Source organism: Apteryx rowi, unplaced genomic scaffold (genome assembly GCF_003343035.1).
Source record: "Apteryx rowi isolate R43461 unplaced genomic scaffold, aptRow1 scaffold_469, whole genome shotgun sequence".
NCBI lineage: Eukaryota > Metazoa > Chordata > Aves > Apterygiformes > Apterygidae > Apteryx > Apteryx rowi.
In genome coordinates, this window is record NW_020450726.1 from 128,058 (window position 1) to 152,186 (window position 24,129).

Genomic DNA, 24,129 nt, shown 5'->3' on the forward strand with positions numbered 1-24,129 from the left:
GGGCAAGATCTAGCCATGACACATAAATACAACTTAGTGACTTTAATGTTGTTTTCTTTCTCTTTTCCTGTCGTTGAAAGTTCCTCACCCATTCATTCATAAACAAGATGAAGTGCATTCACCCAGAAAGAAATTCACCGTTGCCAGATACCTTCCCTTATAGCAATCTTTTAGGTCTCACTTTTCCCGGCTGTATGTAGAGTATTTGCGTAGACCAGCGCAATATCCTTTCTGGCTGCACATTAAGGAACAATTCTCTCCCACCTCCCCAGGGTCTGAGTAAATGATGCAGACTTAAATCTTTTACGGAGTTATAAGCAGTTTGCTCCAGCACAGAGCTGGGACAAACTTACAGGTTTATTTCTAAGATATTGTACAATGTTAAAATGGTTTGAGAAAGAAAACATTTTTAATTAAAGAATGAAGAGATTTGTACTGTCTTGTGCAAATACCAGGTATTTTCTCCATCTGTCTCAGCTAACCTAGGCAAGGAAAGAAACACACACAACCTGTTAAATACTGAAGTTCCAAGCACTCACTCAGAGGCATTAACAGAAAGAAATTCATGAACAGTCATATCCAAGTAAAAGAAAATCTAGGTTTAAAAAACAACTAGGAATAGCAAGAGTAAATATTTGACTTAAAAGGCCTGAAGCTGTCACTTAAGTGCCACTCCAYAGAAAAATTCATTCTGGAAAAAACATGTTTTTAAGTGTGCTGTGACTAAACCTCTTTATACTGACTTCAGTTTGCTGTCACTTTCAGTTTGGTCATCAAGTTTTTGGTTTATCATAACTGTTTCTTAGGAGAAAGAGCTGAGAGAGATGCTGTTAGAATAGCCCACCCAGGATGCGGCTGCAAAGGCTCACAGGCACCTAGCACTTGTTCCTGAACCACGTCTGGCCTTGTAGCAGTCACAGGCTGCTCTGCTTCGGTTTCCCTCTCCCAGCTCCAGCCACTTCCTTCTCATGCTTTCTTGGACAGGCCACTTTCAGTGCTGATCAGTGGTTTAGCCTTCCAGCCAAACCCAAATTTGCTTCTTTCTGCCCACTCTAACCTGCATTAAAGTGTTAGGATTTAACAGACAATTTCCCTGTGTAGACAGGCCTGAGAGTTAATGTTTATCCTGTTACTGACTCATTAGGGAAGGGAAATGAAGCACAAGTAGTACAAAAGCTGCAAATCAACCAGCATATCAGCAGGCCCTTCCCAGCTCCAGGCTCTCTCCTCTCATGCCAGGGCACTTATTCACCACGTCAGCTTGCTCCAGAGAACAGGTGACCTGCATGTGTGCACACTGCATGGCCTCTCTTTGCCTCCCTCTGCCACCAGGCTCCTCCAAGTGGGAAGAGGTTAACTCTGGTGAGACTAAGTCAAGTGACATAGAGGCCTAGTGCACRCTGTGTTAGGCAGGTAATGGTAGGTTCATGACATTTCTTTTAACTGAACAAGAGTTAGGATGCTCCTAAGGAAAGCAGTCTAGGTCTAGATCTAAACCAGGATCAACTGCAATAAGCAGAACAGAAGCTAACTGGAAGGCAGTTTCCAATATGGATGGTGTCAAAGTGGAAACATGCTGCTGCAAGGATTCAGAAAGCTTGTCTACATGTGAACTTTCCAAAAATATCTTGGAAAACCAGGTAGGCAGCTAGTGAAGGCATTAGTTAGAATATCTATTCAACCTGTTTCTGAAGAACGAAAGCCTCTCTTACTTTACCTCTGAATAAAAAGAAGCTCCATGGAGATGAAAGGAGAACTCCAGGGAGATCAGCCCTGCAGCAGCTTAAGTCTGATTCTCCCGATCCAGACTTTCTATTCATTGCACACATTCGTGATACTCAGACAAGATTACATGCAGATGGTAAGTCTCTGCTACTTCAGGATATTTATTATATGTCCTGCTTTTTAGAGGAACAGCTATGAACTTTCCAATAACATGAACCTCATCTCTGTGTGTTTCTCCAGATCATGGCATCTCCGAGTTGCACGCATGACTGTAACTACCTCCCTCCACTCGTTACCAAAAACAACTCTGTGGCAATTACAGCAAAAGTTTATACTGAAAGCCACACTAAACAACTATGAAGACATTTTCACTGTGCCTATTTAAACTTAGAAAGCAGCAGCACAAGCAACTGTGTGTTCATGCTCCCATCTGCAGGTGACCAGCGGAATTCTAACTGCGCCCAAAGCACATAAACAATTCAAAAGGCTAAAAATGCTCACTGAAACAAAGACAACGCTATCCAGCTCAGTAAAAGTTGTGGGAAACCTATATAAAGAGCTGGTAATAGTTCAGTTTTTCAAGTCCACTAGTAACAGTCAGGAACATTTTACCTATTTAGCATCACTTATTACTACTAATGATGTCGTGTATAATCCAAAGTATAGGTAAAAGTAGTGCCCATGAAGCTATGGTCTCCAGCACAGGAGCTTCCCATAGTTGATCAGCACTTGGATGAGACTCCAAAATTTGGAGCACGGCTCCACAAACTCACCAACACTTCTCTTTGCATGGTTAATTCTGCTGCTTTTTTCTTGCTCAGTGAACAGTTCTCTGTTTTTACTTGCATTTCTGTCATGTCGTCGCTGCATCTCCCCTCCAGAGTAGCCTCCCAGCTGAGTTTCTCTCTCCTGACTTCTTTCGCTGGAGGCAGAAAACAAGTCTTTACAGACTCAGTTTGTCTTTACAGATCAACAAACTGTGAAAGGATCTGACTTCCTGTTTCATTTCCGTTAAACTTTTCAAAGTTGTGTATGCTTCTCCATATCCAAGCCGCAAGAAAAAAAAAATCGAGCGTAACTCAGCTATTTATAAAGATCACATCGTTACCTCCCTGCACATCTCCCAAGTTGTCTGAGTGCTGGAGACCGTAGGGCGATTTTCAAACTGTGATATAACCACCATAAATGGTTGCTATCTTAGTGGTAATCCTCACAGAGTCACATGGTGCTACCTCYTCTTTTCAACTTCTATATCATGTTTGAGAGCTAAGTATTTAATATTACTTATCAAGCAATCACTGTCAATGTGGGAAACACTGTGAAGAGGAGACAGGTGGTCCACACAAACATCCCTTCTCTATTAACATATGGACCATCCTATGTAAAAGCAAGGTTTACACAAGTACAATTGAATCACTTCATAGGTACAGGATTTTCGATAAGAGTGAGCAAAGAATCCTTTGAGAGAGTCTTTCACATCCCCCCCTCACCCATCGTTTTGTTTGAATTAAATGGTCTCTCAGCAGTCTAAGGCTACTAATTCTTTTTTAATTACAGCATGGGAAGACGTATTACAGTACCGTGGATCATAACTTCTCAAAATCCAGTCTCCTGCCCTGAAGATAACCGCAACTTCTTATTTCAGAGAAGGAAGCAACCGTTTTCCCTGCCGGATTAGTTGTCTGTTGACTGTTGCACCATATTACAGATGGGTTAAAAAACCCTGCTGGAACTCGTATGACTCATGTGACGGTCTCCCTTTCACTGGAAGGCTGACCTCCCTTTCTGCGTCTTTTATTAATCTTCTTTTGTTAAATTCATTTTTAAAGAGCATATTTCCCCTTTATCATCCTTGGATCAGGAGCATTTACTTACAGCAATAAAGGAAAGTTGGAAAAGTGAGGGTGGGATGGTAACTTTTATTTACATTACATTATTCTTTCTGCTTGTTGGCACCCAGGAGCCAAAGGTTAAAGCTGCTCTCCCTCCTCCAGTCCAAGGCTTGGCCCCCATGACTACAAGTCTGTAAAGTCTTCTTATTTCCCCATTGATTGTGGTGGAAGGAGGAGAGAAATAAATAAATAATTTTCTGTCTTTAAGTGTTTATTTGCTGCCTTTGGATGCTCAGCTGCCACCATATATGTAGATATAATGTATATATGTATGTCTGTATGCATTTTTTACACCTATTATCTCTGTTCAGTTTCCATTAGCAGAACAAGATAATTCTGAGAGGGGGAAAAAATGTGGGGTGGCTACAGRACCAGGGCATCTCTGAGGGGAGGTTTGGAAAGAAAACTAGTGGGACAGAAAAAAAGAAACACCAGACATGTCCTCTTTTCATTTACTTCCTCAGAACTTATTTTTAATAAAGCAAAATAAGCAAGCTGTCTCATTTAAATGATATGGTGAAAATAGTTTATTTTGGTCACTGCATTGAATTCCCTTTTATCATCTTCAGTTCYTCTATCATACTTCCTCATCCATTTTGTCTGGTAGGTAGGTTTGCTCCTTCCCCCAAAAAAATCTGGATGTTTATCACTGCTCACTGATCCTCTTTTCTTCAGTTTCCACCTTCTTTATCCCATACCGTATTTTTTCAACCAGGTGTAGCCGGTTCACCTGGATGACTCCTTAATAACTTCATCCAAGCAGGAAGCACGGATTCCCTCGCTGTCCTGCTGTGTCGGAGTGTGAATATTTACCTGAGCTCTGCACATCTTCGGTAGCCTTGTGAGAGTCTATAGAGCACGGTGAAAATGCCAGGGTTTTGAACAGTCTGCGTTGCAGGGATCTAGGAACTTCGGACAGTTTTGGAAAGTGGTATCATCTTTGTTCCTATGAGCTCAGGGGACAGACGGAAGGGAGGAGAAGACAGACTAGGAGCTTCTGCACCCCTCTACAGGAAAGCTTCAGCTGAGCTTTGGAACTGGACTAAATTACAAAAAGCACAGGAAAAAAATCCCCATTTTTTATTAAGATTTACTATGAGGTTTAAGCAGGGTTGTGGGGGGAATAGGAAGAAAAAAACCCTAAAACTGAAGATTATATGTTTGTCATGCTAAAGGCAGTGACCACCTGGGCTGATATAGTCCACAAACTAAGAATAGCTGTTTTGCTAAGTAGCCAGTGTTTGCATGCTTGCATATTTGCACTCTTTATCACATTCACAAGCTGACAAGTAAATTTCCTTTGTGCACCCCCACACTTCTGTGGCTGGTGTTATCTAACTGCCTCTCCTCCCCGTGACATTCCCCCGTGGTTCTGCGAGAGGCAGAAACTGAGGTCTGCATTTGATTGCACAACAGCTCAACATGCTCATTTGCCTGTTGGCAAACGATGGTGGGATGAGTAGCTCTTCATCGCGCAACACCGTGATTTGGAAGCCCAAACTTGATGTGGCACGACACCATCCACTGCCTTGGAACAGTGAGCACAAATGCTTTAGAGATGCAGCAAACACTTGAGGTAGTTTGGTCCAGAGTTGCAGGCAAATTCATCTCTATTACTGAGCTCTGCCCTCTTCTCTGTTACCTGGAAGAAAATCATCCCTTTAGGAACAATAACCTGATCATTGGCAACTTTCTGCCACAGGATCTGGTCAGGCAAGGTGCTGCTGCCTGCAGGTGCACAAGGTGGTACTCAGTGGGCCAGCAGTTTGTCCTTTTCCTTCCCAAGACCAGTAATGAGACTATCGTCCRTTCAATCTATGTTCTGAACAGATTAGGATTTTGGAAGCATCAGGCAAGTTGTTAATGCACAGTTGCCTCCTAATGCCTGGGCATGGATGCAAGAGAGCAGCATCCTTGGGAAAAGGAATTCCTTTACAAAATCTTTAATGGGCCTTGGGTCTGGATAATTATTTGTAAACAAGCTATTTTGTACTTGGAAAAGCATTCCATATCATGGCTTCTTTTTGTTTAGAGAGCAAGTTGCAAAGGCCGAGAATTCTGCCATTACTCTACCAAGTTGTGGCACATTGCCACCAGAAGAATCAAGACAGCCTATTTCTAGGTACTTGCCTTTTTGTTTTCCTCTTAGCATCAGTGTCTGGCTTTGCAACAACTACTAAATATTTATGTGTCACTGTCAAAAGTGCAGAGCAGCAAATCAAAGTAAGTATTTTAAGTATTTGAAGATCAGGGTGCTATAACTGACTCACTAAGGCTACCGAACCAAAGATTGGAGCGCACCCTCCCCTGGATTTCCTTTCTGAAGTAGAAAGAGCAAGCCACTTTCTCTCACCTCTGCTAAGAACAACAGTTATCATCAATAATGGCTTTTTTGCATTGCTAAGAACCGCTGTTATCATCCATAATGGCTTTTTTTGCACTGAAAAAGCAAAGCAGGATCACTAAGGAAAAAAAAGTTCATTCTTTTCCAAGGAAGGGGGCACCCCAAATGAAAATATAACATGCCATCAGTGAAAAGAATAAATTTTCTTCGGGGGGAGAGTTAGCAAGAAGCAAGAAAATGAAATGGCTGTAAAAACCCAGGCCACAAAGAGAAGGCAGCAGCCTCTGCATGGAGGAGCAGCAGTGCTGATGGAAAAGTCACCAAGAGGCAGGGCTGGAGAATGGACGTGCCTCCCTTCATAATTAAGTTTATTGATCTGAAAGACTTTCAGTAGAAACAGTAACAGATGATTTTCCTTTCTAAAAGGCTCTTGTGCAGCTGTTAGTTTGCTTACCCTAAATTGCAAAGATAAACATCCCGGTTTTATATGCCATTTCCTCCCCCTGTCTCCTAACAGAATCACCATCTACTCTGAGAGCTGAAATTAATACATGAATTTCTTCATTTAGTAGGTCAAAACAACCTATTGCTAAGCTAATATATACTGTACTTGTCTATATATCTGGCAACATAGAAGGAAGGAGGGCATTAATGTCTTTTAATTATTACATGTGGCAGGAATTCAGTGGATGAAATTCTGGTTTTGCTCTTGCCAACATTTCATGCATCTTCAGAGAATCTTTTTACCACCTGATAAAAAGGGGGAAAAGAAATAAAAACCTTTCCCTGTCTTTATAGTGAAGCTTGAAGACTAAAACTGAGAGAAACTGAAAATACCATGGTGATGGAGACTCTTCAATAAAATACACAGCACCTGCTGTGATGACAAGCAGCGCTCTCAGCTCCCTTTGTAGTCAGTGAATAAAAAGGCAGCATTCTCCTACTTACAAGAGATGTTCAGCACCTTCTTCACAAACCATGGGAAGGATTTAATGATTTTTTTTTTTCCATAATTTTATGGATCGTACCTCATTTGATATTATACTATCTGAACTGCAAGCAGTAGGATTTCTACTTTTCTGGCAAGTAAATGATATTCATTTCACTTAAAAAAAAATAGCCAAAGTTGGGAATGTAAAATGAAATTTCCTAGCTGTTCCCATATGGCTTCTTCTCCGATACATACACACACACAGACAAATTTCCCTGGATCCATCTTCCTACACAGAAATTTTGTCTCAGCGCAATTTGGCTTTGGATATTTATACTGGATTGCTGGACATCCCGTGGTCCTGCGAAAAAAGTTGTTCCACCCAGCATGTCAGACACCCAGAGATCCCAGATGCAGAGTCTTCCTCCCAAGTTCAGGAGAAGGAGAACTGAGTCTTGGATTCTGCCTGTATTGCCTCGATATCGTTTCTAGACTTAATTACATCCTCTGAGCAACCTGGACTTAGGCTACCTCAGAGTAACGCTGCTTCCTGTGGCACTTCAGGCTAACAGAAGTGCTTTGAGTATTTGAAGATACTGCTCAAAGCTGCTACCAAATTTGTATGGAGAGATTTAAATTTAAAAAGATTAGCAACTATACAATCATATAATTATACCCTTATGTCATAAATTTTGTTTGAAAAGCTTCAATGGTTTCTGCATATGTTAATAACATGCATGTCTTAGCACTGAGAGCATAAATGCACGACTCATTGCCTGGGAGGAGAAATGAAAGGGAGAGTATGGGAACTCGCATTTATTGCTGCGAGGAAAACAAGCTGCCATATCACAGACACGGCAGGAAACCCATGAGGAACAGAACATACAACCCTTGCTTCTGTTAAATATAGAGCCTCAGCTTCAAAATGCCAGCAAAGTCGTGTTCGTAGGGTCTCTTCTGCTAACGAGTGTCTGGGGTTCTAAAAATACCTCACCCTCAGGACATTTCAACAAGTTGAGTCAGATGAGGGTGTTCTGCCTCTTTCTCTCTCTAGGATTAATTATTCCCAAATGCACTGGAACACTTTTCTAAAAGTCAGACAAGCCTAATGTTGCTGGATTTTTATTTTGTTTTTTTTTGTTAGAGCTAACACAGCTGTCAAATGCAAAGCTATGGCTTCTGCTAGTGAAGCCACTCTGCCATCAATTGCATAGTTGCAACTGAAAAAAATGAGTAAAAAATTCTTTGTGTTCTGCCACRTTTGTTTTTTCCAGGGGAACATAGGAGCAGTCCCTCCTCTGCTGACCTTCAAGTGTTACTGASATAAAATGCACTAGTATGACTCAATGTGACTAAAACAGCATCATGGTAGGGTAAATATAATATATTTATACTTTCTTTCACTGGTAATATTTTCAGGAGATAGACTTCAGAAAGAGCTACACCCAATATAGTAAAATAATTTATCCTCAATAAACAAATACAGAGAGCTGCTATAAAGCCCAGTATGGAACTCAGCCAGAAATGAGCCACTATTTTTAAGTGGCAATATGTCAGCTGCAAACGAACAACTCACAGAAGCAGAGACATTTGTATAGTCAAACTAGCAGAAGGCGTAAAATGTCAAGGATGCAGATGTTACTAGATTTTTGCAAACTGAGCCGCCTCTGTCTCCATACAAGGACCTATTCTTTTTAAAAGCTTTTTTCCTTCTAAATGTAACATTGTCTTTATCTTGTTTTTTGAATTAACTGAAACATTTTGAAAAAGCAGCCCAAACATGGCTGAAGGAACGGTAAATACACTYCACCCAGTTGCCATGCCTTGTATTTGCTTCATCAAGAATTGTGTCTGACGCAAGCACAGGGTTTAACAGTGCATTTAAACGGCAACTACTGCTACCTTMATGCCTCCGCCGCCTGACTGCTGTGATGGACACGCTAACCCAAACACCAGCCATGAACAGTTAAAGCAGTTTTTCGCTTTTTATGAAGGAGCTCCACAGTGTGGAGTTGGCTCTCTTGCTGGAAACGGGGAGCTGAGCTATGCCCACTGCACTCACAGATTTAAGAGCTAGTGCCTCAAAAGGAGGCCAGAGCGTGCAGTGCGCTTTAACATACTGTGAGGTGACAACGTTAGCACCTGTAGATCCGCCACCCTTTTAAACAACAATCCGTTGTTTAAGTGCAAGATCCTCACGTGTATAGATATTTGCCAGCATAACTGCTTCCGACACCTAACCGCTGTGTTTCCAAGAGCAGGTACTGGAGGCACAAAGCTGTTTCGTTATGGTGTGTGCCTCCCTCCTGCCCGTCTAACACCCATCCCCGTCACTGGGCCTCAGGAGCCAGTAGTAGGCTGCTCATTCCCACACAGCTCTCTTGATCTGCTACTTGCGCCTCTTCTTTCTCCCAGCACAAGGGTTTCTACATCTCCCCTGCCACGAACAGAGAGGAAAGACCTAAATCCCAAAGACTCACATATTGTTATGAAGAAGCAACTCAGCTCATGAACTAATGTTGAGCAATAGGATGGCTCAGTCCCTCATCCTCTACAAAACCTACTCTGAAAATGGCACTAAAGCTCACCGAGCGGGCAACCATTCTCTTCTTTGGTTCCTCCCTATCAAGACCAAGTCTGTGGTAACTTCTGCCATTTGTCTTAAAACCAACAGAAGCGATAGAAGTGACAAACTAGAAAAACAAGAATACTAGAAAAAATACTCAGGTTGTCTGGGAATAGATCTGTAAGACAGATGAAGCATTTCTGTGGAGCATTCAGTGGTGAAACAGCACTCTATTCATATCTGAACTGATAGAAAACTGTTGCCATTTCCTCCTCAATCCTTTAAAACTGACAAACTGTATCTAACCCTTGTGAAAGGTTCTCTCTCTCAGATCTTGCAGCTGACTAAYAGAGAAAAATAGATTTCTTGAATATTTGTCAAACCAACCATTATGGACTTGAGAGGAATATTTGGCTTTAATCAAGCACTTGCAATACTTACCCTATCGCACCACAACTGGCAAAGTCACATCACACAAGCAGAACCAGATGTTCTCTTTCACTAACAAATGCCAGCCCTACACATCGATAAATCCTTTGGAAGAAACAAAAAGGAATCATAGTCCTATAGGCCATGTACTGACGATCCAATAATTTTTTTTTTTTCTCAAAGATACTTATAATATCTTTATTAAATGCCAAATAAATATATCTTCCCCTGACTGAAATTTATCTCTACAGTCTCTTTGGGATACTAGCTTCCAAGACAAGAGGGAAATAAATACCTCTAGCAGAATGCTTATAACTTGCAGAGTGAATTATTTGAAGGGACTCCACCCACCCTCAGTATACTGTATCTTGCCTCTACTAGACCCATTAGCTTCTCAGAAATTACTGGAAATACTTTTTAGAGTCAAAATCTCTATTACTATTTTATATATTTGAACATGTTTCCAAGCCAATCTTTCTCTCTCCCATCTCCAGGTGGTATCATCCTCTTCAGCATTTTTCCCATCCTGCCCTGAAGATGTCAGAAGTCCTTTGCGATGGCTCTCTCACAGCTGAAGTTTTGGATGGCAGTGCACTCTCTAAAGCAAGTTGTGGGCTACTGGCAGGCAACTTACAGCCAATACAAAGAGGTAGTAAATAGCATTGTATTGATGAGGGGAAAAAGTAATTAAATAAATCAGATATTTGTTATTAAGTTCCATATAGAAGGGCAGACCATGCAGGAGCAGTCATGCCATGGTTGTGCAGGTGCACCATTCATGCCCTGTTCAGACTCTCGTGCAGTCGCACGGATCAGAACACACACACACATTTGAAGTCCGACATTGTCCATGCCTATTCCTAAGAAGGTTAACTTATTTTTAAAGCTTGGCCTCCTAGTAAGACGTGTGCAGACACTTCCTTTGTGTGTCTGCCTGCCYTCTTTCACATGTCTCTCCCTGTTGTAATAAAATTCTAATTGAATTTCTCATACCTAAAAAATCCTTAGAGAGTGAGATGAGAGAAAACAGACTTCCCCAGTAGAGATGAAGACCATTATTGCAACCATCTATACTTTAACAAATAGAGAATGCTTCAGTTTTAAAAAGTAATAGGTTAGTAGGCAGATGGAGGTCTTGAAAAGGGAATGAATAGCTAAACATTAAGCAAAGGAATCAGGTCTACTTAAGAAATTTAGTACTTAATCCAAAAACTTTCTACTGCAAGTAAAGACTGGACTACTTTAGACTTGAGAACCATTCAACACCCAGGTTGTGAGATGGAGCTTAAGAGTGTGCATGTTAAGTTCTTTACAAGAAGGTCTGAAAAGCAAGGCAAGATCCCCAATTACCTTCCGCAAAGGTAGACCAGGGTAAGAAGAACAATCACCACCATATTTATGCCCTGCCTTACTTTGTGAAAGATCCTTTGAAGAAACAAGCTTAGGACTCTGTCAGGCTCCAAGAGTGGTGATCAGGCATTTTTTGGTGGTGATCAAGTTATCTCAGGCCACCCCATCCTGAATGACTGCTCTTAAGACCTCATGACTATGACATTCTTGTCCCATCAGTGTGAAGAAGCTAAGACTGCCCACTAGGCTCTAACATTCCCAGCAAGAGCAACAAAACCAGAATAGAACAATAGAGATGTAAATTCCTGTATCTGGGACTAGTACGTATGCCCAGCTTTGCATTTGCAGGACGCTTTTCCTGGCAACCTAAGAGTCCCAAACCGTCCAAGGCCTAGAAGAAAGCTCCATCACCAAAGAAGGAAGTACTCTTTCACTACCAGACTAGAGACATGGCAAACTGAATGACCTCATTCTGCAAATACTCAGAGGATCTTGGCATCACTGAAGGGGAAATCTGATAGCTTGAAGAACCATCCATCTCAGGGGAGCATATGGTCTTCAGCAACACACATCATTGCTTGTACAAACAAGCAAGATATGTGATGTAGGTTGCTGTATGACCAAAAGTGATTAGGCAGATTCCCATTGGCACAACAGGGCAAACTTCCAGCTGCTGCCAGCTTTCCTTAATATTTAGAAACAACCCAGTGAATATTAAGCCCTGGCAGACACTGAGTTCAGGGTGTGCCAAGTGAATTCTCAGTGCTGACTGTTGCCAGGGGAGATTGCGGGAAGCTTAACGTGAAATTTCTGCAAGTAATCTTTGGAGATCCTTCTGATATCAGATTCAAGTGTGGAAACAAGGCCTCCTGCTTGATACTCAGGTAAGTCCTCTTGTCAAAGCAAGGGCATTCCTCTCACCAAAATTGAAGTTTGAACTTGAATTTGAAAGGAATTTGATTAAACTGAAATTCTTCACAGGTGGCTAACAGTCCCCACACCCCCCCACCCCCCCCCCCAGGATGAAAGGAAATGAGTTCCATGGCTCCAGGAACTGGCGAGAAAACTCCCTCTTGTCAGGACGTATTCCTATGAAAGGTATTCATGAAAAAGTTAGGGAACCTAGGGTAATTACCCGAACAGTAAAATGAAGGCTAACAGTAGTCGGTTCCTATTTGTTTAATGCAACAGTTCTCCATGCTCAGTTGTGTCAGAACAATCTCCTTAAAGAAATGATAATGCCTCAGCTTAGTCTGGGCACTAAAGTGGCTCATGATATTCAGCAAGCAAAAAATGATGCTCATAGAGGGGGGAATTGAAGGGGAGATCCAGGTTTTACACACATGATCATGGGCTCTAAACTGTTCATTGCCACTCAGATGGGGAACAAACTCTCAGGGTTTAAAATGCTAGGAAGTATCCGCTGAAAAGAAGTCAAAGCAAGTTTCAACTTTAGGAATTTTTAGGAAAGGAATAGAGAACAAAGTGCAATTTTGCAAATTTGTAACTCACAATACACCTGTATCATGAATACTGTGTGATGCTTTGCTCTTTCCTATCACAGAAAATATACAACTGGGAACTAGAAAAAGTTCAGAGAAAGGCAATTAAGATAATGAACGCCTTCCAAATGGGCAATAAATAGGCCAGGACTTTCTAGCTTGATAAAAAGATGACTAAGAGAAAATAAGGCAGAAGACTAAAGTCACAAGTGGCACACAAAAGGGGGAAAGGTGAACTGCTCATTGCATTTTCCAAAACAAAAGGTGATCCTTTACACAGTATGGAGCTACACTGCATAACCCACAGGATGTCATGGATATCAAGGGTTTATTCCAAACCAATAATTAGATGTATTAAATAATCCTCAGTGGCCTTTTCTTCCATAAAATATGAAAATATTATTTGGTCAGGAAGCCTGGGGGGGAAGGCAGCTGAAAATTTGGTTTGCAGAGATTAAAGTGCTGCTTTGGTGTTAAGGTTTCACCCTATTTGGAGGTCAAGATATTGTGGGGGTTTTTTGTTTTTTTTTGTAATGGAAGATATTTTCCTTGGGAAACTCAGACATTTGGAGCAATAAGGGCCAATACATTATTACAGGCATAATTATTGAGTGTGAACCTTTATCCACCATAACTGATGCAGTCCCAAGCATCTTGTGGAACACATTTCTTTAGACAGCAAGGATAAAAATTCCCTCCAGCAGTCAAGAGGAGGATGTCTATTAGGAAGACAACTCATTAAAAAAAACAACTTTCAGATTATTGGTCTGGGTAATTAGATGATTAAAACAGTGAATATCACCTTTCCTGAAGATAGCTCAAAGAGCTCATCTTTTAAACCCCAGATATTCCTCTACCATGTTCGATCATTTCAATCTATAACCAGCAGGGGAAAACAGAAATTTGGTGCTTTTTTCTAACACAAGGGTTCATAATGGCTTCTTTTAGTGGAAGGGCCAGAACAGCTGATGGGAATTTAAATTATTATTAGCAGGCTTGGTGCTATCTCTCCTGGCATTCCTAAGGAAACAGAAAGGGATTGGACTGTTCTCAGTAAGTCCAGCACCCCCTCTCCTCCAGCTCTTTTGGTAAGAATAAGGGAAGTCAATCAGGGAAGATGAAAAGCATTTCTATTTTTGAGGACAAAAAGCAGCAAGGGAGCAGCATATTCTTCTGTTCCCACACAACAGGCTCCTGGCTTTACTGGCAGGTCTTGGTAGGCAGAAGAGTCAAAAAAATGGGAAACCTCACTCTTGTACTGATGCTCAGCGTTATGGCCTGGCATGGAGGACCACTGGGCTTATTTCCTTGGGAAATGCCAAAATGGCTACCAGGAATGTGAAGCCTGGGGTGCTCAGCACATGATTTTGCTTGCCAGGGAGGAGAAAGAACTCCGGGCATCAGCTCCCTTACAATGGTGATGGATCATTGGGCTCTTCTTGCATTACAGTGTGTGCATAAAAAGGCTCCTGCCTTGGCTGCTTGGGCAGATGCGAATGCACAAATTGTACTGAAAGCACAACCTCCACCTCTGCAGAATGCTTGACTCATCAGTCACTCTCTAATGTAATCTCCAGTGAGATCCAATTCCAGCAAAAATGTCAGATGCTTGCCTTGATAAAGCAGTGATTCTAACAAATACAGAGCCGGCTTATACAACTACAGAAACTCAGGCTTACTAGGTTGTACCTACCTCCACATGCAGTTGAATCCTTACAGTGGGGAAGTTAATATCACACCCACACTGAGTCTAAACACACAAATGGACAGGGTATGTAAAGCTTAGCTCATGTTCTGGTCTGGACCAGAGACTGTGACCCTCCTTGCACGAATCCCAAGCACACTTTGACCAAAACCCCAGGGGAATCCTTTACTTGACAGCTCCCATCCAAAAAGCACACAAATGCACTGCTGTTTGTAGCAACTAGTGGCTGTCCAAATACCTCCCCAAATACCAACCACTCATACATTTCATCACCCACAAACACTGGTTAATTATATTCCTCTCTTCATGTGTTAAGATTTTAGGAACCATGAAGCTTAATCTCTAGTCAGCAACTGGTTTTGCCCTTGGTTACATTCATCTCTCACTCATCAGCCCCTCTGCTTGAAGGAGTCCTACACTTACCACTGCAGCAGTGGAGTTTTAATGTTTCCTGACAATATTGTGCAGTACATTACGTGCAAAGAATATACCTTCATATTTTCAGGTATCTCATACTACTAATGAGGCTTGCATAGGCACCAGAATCTACTTTGCAGGAAGCCAAATGCTTTTGCTAAATCATTCTGGAGGATCTCCCTTGTGCCCTGGCCTGAACATGCCTTTGGAGTTGGAGAAACAACCAATTAATTATTTTTCCATGCATTGATGCATTCCCATCTGAGAATGAGGATGGTTTATATAAGCAGTTTCCATAGTTACACAAGAGAAAATGAGGCTCTCCAAACTTACTCCTCAGGAGCACTGGCAGGTATGTGTTATTCAAAGGCATGCTGCTATTGTCAAGGCCCTCAAGTATAACTCAAACCAATAGTAGCTACTACAGGTCACACCTGCCCCATTAAAGGAAACTGCAGCTATAGATTATTTATGGGGACAACCCCAGAAGCCCGAGTTAGTGTGTTACTTTCTCTGCCAAACTCCGAAGAGGGGAGCAACAAGGCCTGGTATTGAGAGTTTTCTTAAAGTACCTGCCTCTGCCCATTAGTAAGACAGTGTAGGTTGCTTCCCTGACCATGGAAATACTATCTAGCAAACTTTTCTTCTTACCAGTTGCACAATGGCTTTCAAGTTCAGCTGTGTACATCAAAAGTGCTTTGGAAAACTCCTKCTCTCCTAACCCCCATTTGAAAAGTATCTGTTTATGTACTGACTTTAAAGTAGGGAAGTGCTGGCAACCTCCTCTCTTCTTCCTCAACTACCAGCAACAGATGACTGGGTAGAGCTATTTGGATACTTCCTTCTCTTGAACCTCCCTGTCTTTTTGTTTTGTTCTTCCTTCCCCTTTCAGGGTCTGTACCCACTACCATTGCCTGTGCTCTACAGCAATCCTGCCTCAGAAGCCTCATTCAGCTCTTCTCACCCATGCTTTTGGTTTCTACTCTCCTTTCTGTCAGCCTGTGGTGCTGTTGCAGTGTGTGCAGGACAGTCAATGAGCACTGTGCCCAAGTGAGCTTTCTGGCATTTGCTAGACTCAACTGTACTATTTGGCTCTACACGTAGATCTCTTTCCTGAGAGCATTTGAAAAAATCCAAGTTGAAGAGCCCTTCAGCTGAAAACTATAGGACCGAAGAGCAGGTTTTGGTGAAACCCCCGCTTTGTTAAAAGATGTTAGTTTTCCCAAGTCAGGGAACTCATGAAATTGGGTTAGGAACAGTGCACTCTTGCTCAAATAGGAGTTTCAAAATCCCAGCTGAGGGGGATGCTTCTCTGCTATTGAAAAAAAAATACAAGTGTATTATCTCCCTATATCCCATCTGGGTAACTCCTCCTCTCCACAGTTTAGGTTATTCTCAGGGAAGAAAGAAGTATTTCAGAAAACTCAAAGACACAAATGGTTCTAAGAACCAATTGTCACCTATTTCCCAGTCATGGAAAAAGCTTCCAACTGTTCGCCTTTGGCAGCAGATTTCTACTGAATATTTCTTCTCACAATGATCCATAGTAAATTGCAAGGAATAAGAGGAAGAGTTTTATCAGTGGCAGGTACATAACAGCGGAGCAGTGGTGGTGGGAAGTCACGTACACAATGTAGGAACAAGCGTAAACACACTGTATCATCCCCTGACCTTTAATTTTATTTTGAATTGCAAATGTGCTAATGATAGTAGAAAAGAGAGAGAGTTAAATGCATAAAATGAAAAACCTTTGTCTTGTCCCTTACAGGAGTAAGTAAAAAACAAAGTCTTTATAATGCAAGAGACTTTCTTCTTGGGCATTCCAGATTCATTACGAAAATGTGGGAAATGCATACCCCAATCCATATTGAACTGAAATATAGGCCTTTGGTCTTTTACTGGGAACATCTGGTAAAAACCTTGGAAAAATCAAAATTTACTAGAGGACTGCAATGAATTTCCTCAGTTAGAAATTCACATGTTTTATACAAAAACAACCAGGACACTACAAAGCACTCAACATTTAGAGCAAAGGCAAATATTATTTTGTAAGGCATGAAAGAAAGATACATCATTGCAATTTAAATAGAATTTTATGGCAATAAAACAATTTACCTTCTTAAAATACAGAGCCCAATTAAAATATAAGCAAACCTAGTATTTCAAACRCCTTAAAGCAAGAGGTCAGACAAATATGTCAAATATGTTTAATTTTTTTCAAAATAACTGATGGCAAAATAAAATATTTACATCACGTCATACTGTGTAAACATGTAACGTCACTGTACAAAGAAATATACATGCAAAATAAAGCAAAAATTTAACTAAAACAATAAAGGAAAATAATACACAAACATAACGATATGAGGTTGGTATGAATACACATCCAGTTTTGAAGTCAGTTGTTTTCTTTTAAAAAGTTTCTGTACAACTTTACAAAAAAAAAAAAAAAAAAGGAATAAATAGAATACAGTGGAAGCCGCAAAGCTCAAAACCAGCCCAAGCTAGGTTATGGCTTAAGACCCAGATACCTAACTAGTATGGGACGTTGGCTTGGTTTCTTTAAACATGGCATTTCACACAAACATAGATGACAACACACCCATAGGAACTCAGTGACGCACAGAAAACCATCTCTGCCTTTTTAAATAGCTCACGTTAATATTACTTCAACCTTAAAAACAGTTACTAAGACAATTACATTACGTGTCAGATTCTCGTCACCTGACCACTACTTTTTGAATGTATTTCTTTACCAAAGAGCACAAAATTCATTTGCTCATTTCACAGAAAGAAGTAAACACAGATTTGAAAATTCTAAAAAGTAGTAAATATTGAGACTGATTTTGGGAAAGTCATACTTTGGCATTTTGAATATAATAATAAATTTTAAAAAGTGGTACCTTATTTCTTAACCAGTTTGAGATTTGGGATACGAATCTCTGTTGTTCTCTTTTTTTTCTTTTAAAACAATCCTTAAAACTGACTAGTCTTCACTAAATCCTATGCTAACCCTCATCTTAAACTAATAGTGACAGTGATACAACACACCCTCCCCTGCCCACCCAGAAACCCCAAACACACAAACAAAACCATAAAGCTCGCCGTACTAAGTATGTGCTTTTTCTATATATTTATTACAGTTACAACAGAGGTCTTCATAAATAGCTGCATAAAATGTTAAAGCCACAACATTGCACATGATATGAAATAAAATAAAATCCCAAATGAGTGCATTTACAGTATTTCATCCTGCTGCATACTGCTTAGCAATCGTGTTGGCAAGCTGGGCACCAACCTGAAGTCCTTTTCAAAAGGGACAGTGAGTACTGACCCAAACTGAAGACCCGCACAGTGGTGTACCACCATTTAGGAAGGAGGGGGGAAAAAAAGGATAATGGGGGTGGGGAGAAAATTACAGACTGAAGGCAGGTAACAATCTATATACAAGTAAGGCCTACATTTTATCAGAGCAAAACAATTCATTCTATTTGTATGCAAAAACTTTGAGGTTGGATGCACTTAAAAGCAGAGTCTGATCTCAGTGCACTGCTACGTGAGATACATACAGGCGAGGCAACTGGAAAGCTCTAGGACCAAGTGAAAACCAGATGTTACAAATGGAGGCCGTATCCATGGGTAGCCATCTTGGTGAGTCTTCTCCAGGCATGATTTCGGTTGTTAATACCAGTGCTTTGAACATAGGCATTTCTTCCTTGAATAAATCTTGAAAATGGTAGTTAAGTTCACTTGCAAAATTCAACTCTTGTTTATTAAAAAAACTATTTTTTTTTTTTGCAGAAACCTGAATAAAATACTGTTACTGTATCGCTCATGACTGCCTTTTGCAGAGTACAGTGCCATCGTCCTCCACACCCCAGTGAAGTCTGCATTGCCAGTCCCACATGCGGCCACGCACGGGTCTCCTTGCAATGCGTTTGCACACGAACTTTTGCTAGCAGCTGGTTGGCTCAGGGGTTGCTTTCCTCAAAATTCAAGTCAACAGCTGATTGGCAGGAGGAGTCTATCTCCAGTCTGATTGGCAGGAGGAGTCTATCTCCAATCTTGATTGGCAAGTGAAAGAGAATGAGAGAGAACTTCGGGCAAGGTCAAACTCTTGGCAAGAGCCTGCTCTGTAAGAAGTTTTTAATGCTACGGATGGGTCGAACATCATTCTGGTGTTTTCGCCGCTCAATGAACGAAGTCAGTCTGGATATGTCAATGCTGTCAGCATTTCTGCTGTTCCCCAGCTGCAGCCATTGCTCCTGGAGGGCCAGTGCAGCCGAGGGACGCTTAGCTGGGTCATCCTGAAGTAGGAAGCATACAAAATCTTTGGCCTTCTGGCTAACTCCTTTGAAGTAGTCATCTGGGAAACTAAAGTCTAAGCGGCAAATATTCAGGCAAGTTTCCTCTACACTTTCATCCAGGAAAGGAGAGACGCCACTAAGAAGGACATATGTGAGCACGCCAATGCTCCAAACATCTGAAGTGAGGGAAACAGGATTTCCGAGAATAATTTCAGGAGCTGCAAACTCTGGGTTTCCAAGTAACTGGTGGATATAATATGTGGTATTGAGCTGGACTGCGTCTCCAAAGTCAGCCAGTTTTATTGTTGGCTTAGTGGAACTCTGGTCCACCAAAATATTTTCAGGCTAGAAAACATAAAAGAAAAGGTTTAAAGGACTTCTTTCGAGACAGTCTAACATGCATTTAATTTTGCAACATTACTGTTTCCCAGCCAGCACTGTCAGCTCAAAAATGTAACAAAGCTATAAGGATTACTGCCCAAGATCAGCTCTGCAAAGTTCCTAAGCAGTCCTATCAAACCTTCCCCCAGACCAACCGGCAGGCAGTCTCTTGCCAACTACAGCATGCAATAAATGTGTTCCAGCTGCTGGCATTATAATATTTGCAGGAAATACAGCTCTGACAGATAAGACTGAAGATGTTCATAATAACAGCTCTGCAAAATTTCACAGAAAGCTCTATTTGGGAGCTTACGGCTTAAAGAACAGCAATTAAAAACAGAGGGTGAATAAAACGCCTACTCAGTATTTGCTTTCTAACAGACAGACAACAAATACCTGCATTTAAAGACTGAAAGACCTTGTCTGCATTTTTGTGACTTTTTCCAATACAACTCAACAACTTTATTTGGTGTTTCTTTAGCATAATGCAACTGTACTGATGGAACTAAAGCACCACCATGAGACTATGGCAGAAAAAGATCTGAGTGGATGCACATGGATTCAATAGTACTGCCCTACAACTAGTAAGCTGAAAGTGGAACTGTTTTATGATTTTAATTCTGAAATTATTGCTGCTTTAGCTGTGATCTTACCAAAATAAGATTTATTTTACTTACCAAGTTACTAATTGTACTTACCTACAAATAATTTTTAAGTAGTTCACCTGTATGTACTCCGAGACCAGAAAAAGTGCTAGTGCACTCCCTATAGCATTAGAAAACTATAAATTTTTGGTATCCATGATACATGTGGACAAAACTGGTTCTGCTTGGTGAACAGGAGAGTGTGGAAGGAAGATGTAGTTTCTTTTAGCTTTTTCTCACCATGACACCTTTCAGCTAAAGAGACTCTGCCTACAAACATGACTTTTCAGTGCTAAAATTCCTCATTATTCAAATTGGGGTGGAAAAAAAAAAAGGTGAAGACTAGTTTTTAATTCAAATTCACCTAAAAATCTTCTCCTTATACAAATTTTTCTACCAGAATGCATCAAATCCTTGTGGCCCAAGTAAAATTCATGGGCTAGAACAGCTGCCCAGCAGGTACCATTCACACCCAGATTTGTTCATACGGTCTCAAAGCAATTCGCAGACCTATGCTCTCAGCTGCCAGTTTCTAGAAGCAGGAGGTATTTATTCCCGTTCCCTGGAACGGCGTGCTCTGCTAGCAAGCCCATTCACTCCTCACCTTTAGGTCCAAATGTGCTATTCTGCAGTTGTGAAGAAACTGCACAGCTTCCAGAATCTCTCCCAGGTAGAGTCTGATCTTCCCCTCAGTGAGGTTTCCCCATCGCACGACATAGTCTAGAAGGCGACCCTGGTCAGCCCTATTGGAATTACAAGAGTTATATTTTAATACAGATATCAGAGCTAAAACAAAAACATACAGTCAGTTTTCAAAGTTATAAAAAAAAGTGTTCAAGGCAAGTGTCCCTTAACTACAACAACTATTTCACTGTTTCTAATGTTTAGCTACTCTTTCTTGATCACCTATTTTTCTGCCTGCCAGTGAGAAAGTTCTATTTTGTTTACAGCTGACCTGCACCTAAAACAAGGGGAACTAATTCCAAAGTGGGAGCAAAGGGTGAAGGCAGAGAAGGAAAGGAAGAAATACAGCATTATTGGCAGACAGAAAGGCCTACAAAACTGTTCAAAACTACAGTGTTTTCCATTCTATCCTTAGTCAAAAAGTAAAGAAACAAACTTCAGTATATCCCAAGTATCTAACTCTGTTCTGTACACAATGGATTTATTCAGCTRAAATCCTATTAGCAACACTGTAAACCTCTTCCAGTTTAAAAAAATGAAGACTCACAGTTTTAATCTACTGGCTACCAGAGGTCTGCAAAAATATCTTTTTGTGATGTTTCCTAAATTATTATGGAAGTGATCTTGGTGCATTTATTTTGGGTGCACAGTTTGGAACAGTAACATTTACATGGTCTAAACACACAGGACAGTAAGCACTCTATGCCACTAGTCATAAGTCTGAAATCTTGACCATCATGATTAACTGGAGAAGGGAGAACTGCTTCAGAACCCTACTTAAACACTACATCAACAGAACTGCAGGTGAAAATGCACAGACTATGTTTATGTAGAGCAAAGAAGAAGAAAAAAAATCAGACAGAAGACTATTATAATGCTAGAGACCAGCTGCGTCCTGCCATAGGTTGCAGGAATAACCTTAGCCATTATTCCTAATTCACTTGTGCAACCACTTTATATAAAATAATTTCTGTAATTTCTGACTAAGATTATCACCTACATGTCAGTTCAATATGCCTACTTGACTTCTCCTTAATACATCATTAAACTTAGCATTTTTAATAACAGCATTAGATAACTGCATGATTTTATTTAGGTGTTTTCAAACTTAAGTCTTAGTTTCTTATTCATGAACTACTACAGATGCCCTGGGAAGTCAGATGTATAGATTGCACTTTATGGATTAAGTTAGAGTCCACACACATTTCTAACACTAGTATGTAGTTGGTGGAGGTCTCAAAGGTATCAAGAAGGCCAATGAGCTGGGGATGCTGGAGACTCTGCATGACTCCAAGTTCATGGGTAACCTGGTCTCGTTTCATCAACTTCTTATTCACAAACTTAGTGGCTACTGCTTGCTTGGTTCCCTTCTGGTCACACTTCTTAACGACAGAAAATCTGCCCCTGGAATACAATATCAAAAGAAAGGATTTAGCTGAGAGATGCACTAAGGACATACTTGTACTCTGAGAAATATCCTAATTTCAAGTTTTTAATAAAGCATTTTCTGGGCGTAAACAAGATTTTTTCTGTGTATGCATCTTATACAAAATGTGTCTGGATAAATAATCAGTTCCAGAGAGAAACCTGTTTTTATCATATTTGCAGAGAATTCAAAGTCAGAGTAGCGTTCAACTTTCAAAGGTCCACCATTAAGCAGGACAAAGGTATGTCTACACAATTACAGAATTTGTATAATGTCTACATAATGTCTGCACAATTTATTTTGCACTTTGCCCATTTTTGGACCTTTTCTGGCTTGAATTTTCATACCCTCAATAAAAAAGGCTTCACTACAGAAGCAGCATCAGTCATGCTTCAAAAAAAGACTATGGAGCTTCTCAAAACATTTGCAAAACATACATCCTTCAATGTAATCTATAATAGCACTTCAACATAAATATGTTCTGTTTATGCAGTGCCATCTAGTGCTGGTAAGATTTTGGCTTCCTTATTTCCATTTAACACAATGTAATTCTGACTTTTTAGGCTCAAATAAATAATTTTTCTTAGAGAATTTCATTATTTGATTGAGAAGTTCCTATTTTGACATAAAGGTCTATCTTTATAGATTAACATTACAACATACCTGCCAAGCTCAGCCACTTCACTGTAGAGGGAATCAAAGCTGTCTTTCCAGATTACCATGATCCCATCACTTCCAGGACCTACAATAAAGAGAAGGACAGCATATCCAACATTTAATATAGTCAGATCCTCCTCAGAACTACACTATCATCATTATAACCAATGGATTGTTTCAGATGAAAAGGAGACATATGTGGACTTCATATTCAATTTGGGAATATATTTTAGGGAGAATTTGCCTTAGACTGACCACTATCATTTTTGGTTTGAAGTTGGGTGTGTGCAACTGATATCTTCATATTTTCCATCCTCTTGCAGGTTGGAGATAAAATTATTTCTGTAATCAACTATTTTATTGATGGTTTATGAAACCTCTTACAACTATTCAGGTCAAAGAGTATTTTGAAACAGATAATGCAAAAGAGCTGATTGCAATCAAATGGCTGAAGTCCTTCAAGTCCAAGGACTGAGAAGGATTTCATAGATGATGAAAGCTTGGAGTTTTCTTTTTGTTCTAATGACGGGGAAACAAATGGCAGGAGGCCTCACAACAACCGTCAGAACTTCCCGATAAAAGTATTGGTAGAGCTGGGGAATACAGCTGCCTGTCTTTTGGAGGTTAGTTACTAAGTAACTAAGATGTCATACCAAATTCTGGTTTACTTTTGATTGAAAAATAAACGCTTACTTTTGGACAAGGTCAGTAAGATGACCATGGCTAGAAAGATGGTAGTTTGGGCTACAAGACCTTTGTGACCCTGATTCTGGCCAAATCATTATTTTGGGCTTCCGTGTTGGGATAAGAAAGACACTCATTATATTAGTTCATTAAAGCACAGTTTCACACTGACTCTTTCCTATCCATCGGGAGCTTTCTGCTCCCCGACTAGAAACCTTCCTTGGCTGACACGCAATCAATGGAACCATCTTGTCCCGTTAATCTGCATGTGACATGGACTGGCAGCAAGACAACTGGAATTGTGTGCCAGAGCAGCACAGCCAAAGCAGCGGAACAAATTTTATAGCGGAACTAATTCAGGTGCAGGGGAAATTGTCTGTACAGAAATGAGTAAACCTGGCAAATTGAATGAAATAGCCAAAAGAATAGGTATCTTACATTATAGCTATTATCAACAATACACCTGCCACTGGTTTAAAAAAAAA

The 24,129-nt window shown here is 40.5% G+C and overlaps 2 protein-coding genes across 5 annotated transcripts in view; both read right to left on the bottom strand.

Annotated features, from left to right (window-relative positions):
- Positions 1 to 3,398, bottom strand: part of OTULINL (OTU deubiquitinase with linear linkage specificity like) — a 24,769-nt gene extending 21,371 nt beyond the window's left edge. Inside the window, exons 1-2 of one of the 2 annotated variants that reach the window (XM_026077916.1) lie at positions 3,306 to 3,398; positions 2,499 to 2,647 (exon numbers count right to left, since the gene is read on the bottom strand). In XM_026077916.1, coding sequence (XP_025933701.1) covers positions 2,499 to 2,595 — 97 coding nt within the window. In that variant the 5' untranslated portion in view covers positions 2,596 to 2,647; positions 3,306 to 3,398. Of the gene's footprint in view, positions 1 to 2,498; positions 2,771 to 3,305 lie in introns of those variants that run through there. The other variant, XM_026077915.1, reaches the window with a different exon arrangement.
- Positions 3,399 to 17,054: 13,656 nt separating this feature from the next.
- Positions 17,055 to 24,129, bottom strand: part of TRIO (trio Rho guanine nucleotide exchange factor) — a 254,157-nt gene continuing 247,082 nt past the window's right edge. For all 3 annotated transcript variants that reach the window (XM_026077921.1, XM_026077922.1, XM_026077923.1), the window contains 4 exons: positions 22,967 to 23,045; positions 22,081 to 22,281; positions 20,798 to 20,936; positions 17,055 to 19,513 (listed from right to left, as the gene is read on the bottom strand). In XM_026077921.1, the coding sequence (XP_025933706.1) occupies positions 18,971 to 19,513; positions 20,798 to 20,936; positions 22,081 to 22,281; positions 22,967 to 23,045 (962 nt within the window). In that variant the 3' untranslated portion in view covers positions 17,055 to 18,970. The remainder of the gene's footprint in view (positions 19,514 to 20,797; positions 20,937 to 22,080; positions 22,282 to 22,966; positions 23,046 to 24,129) is intronic.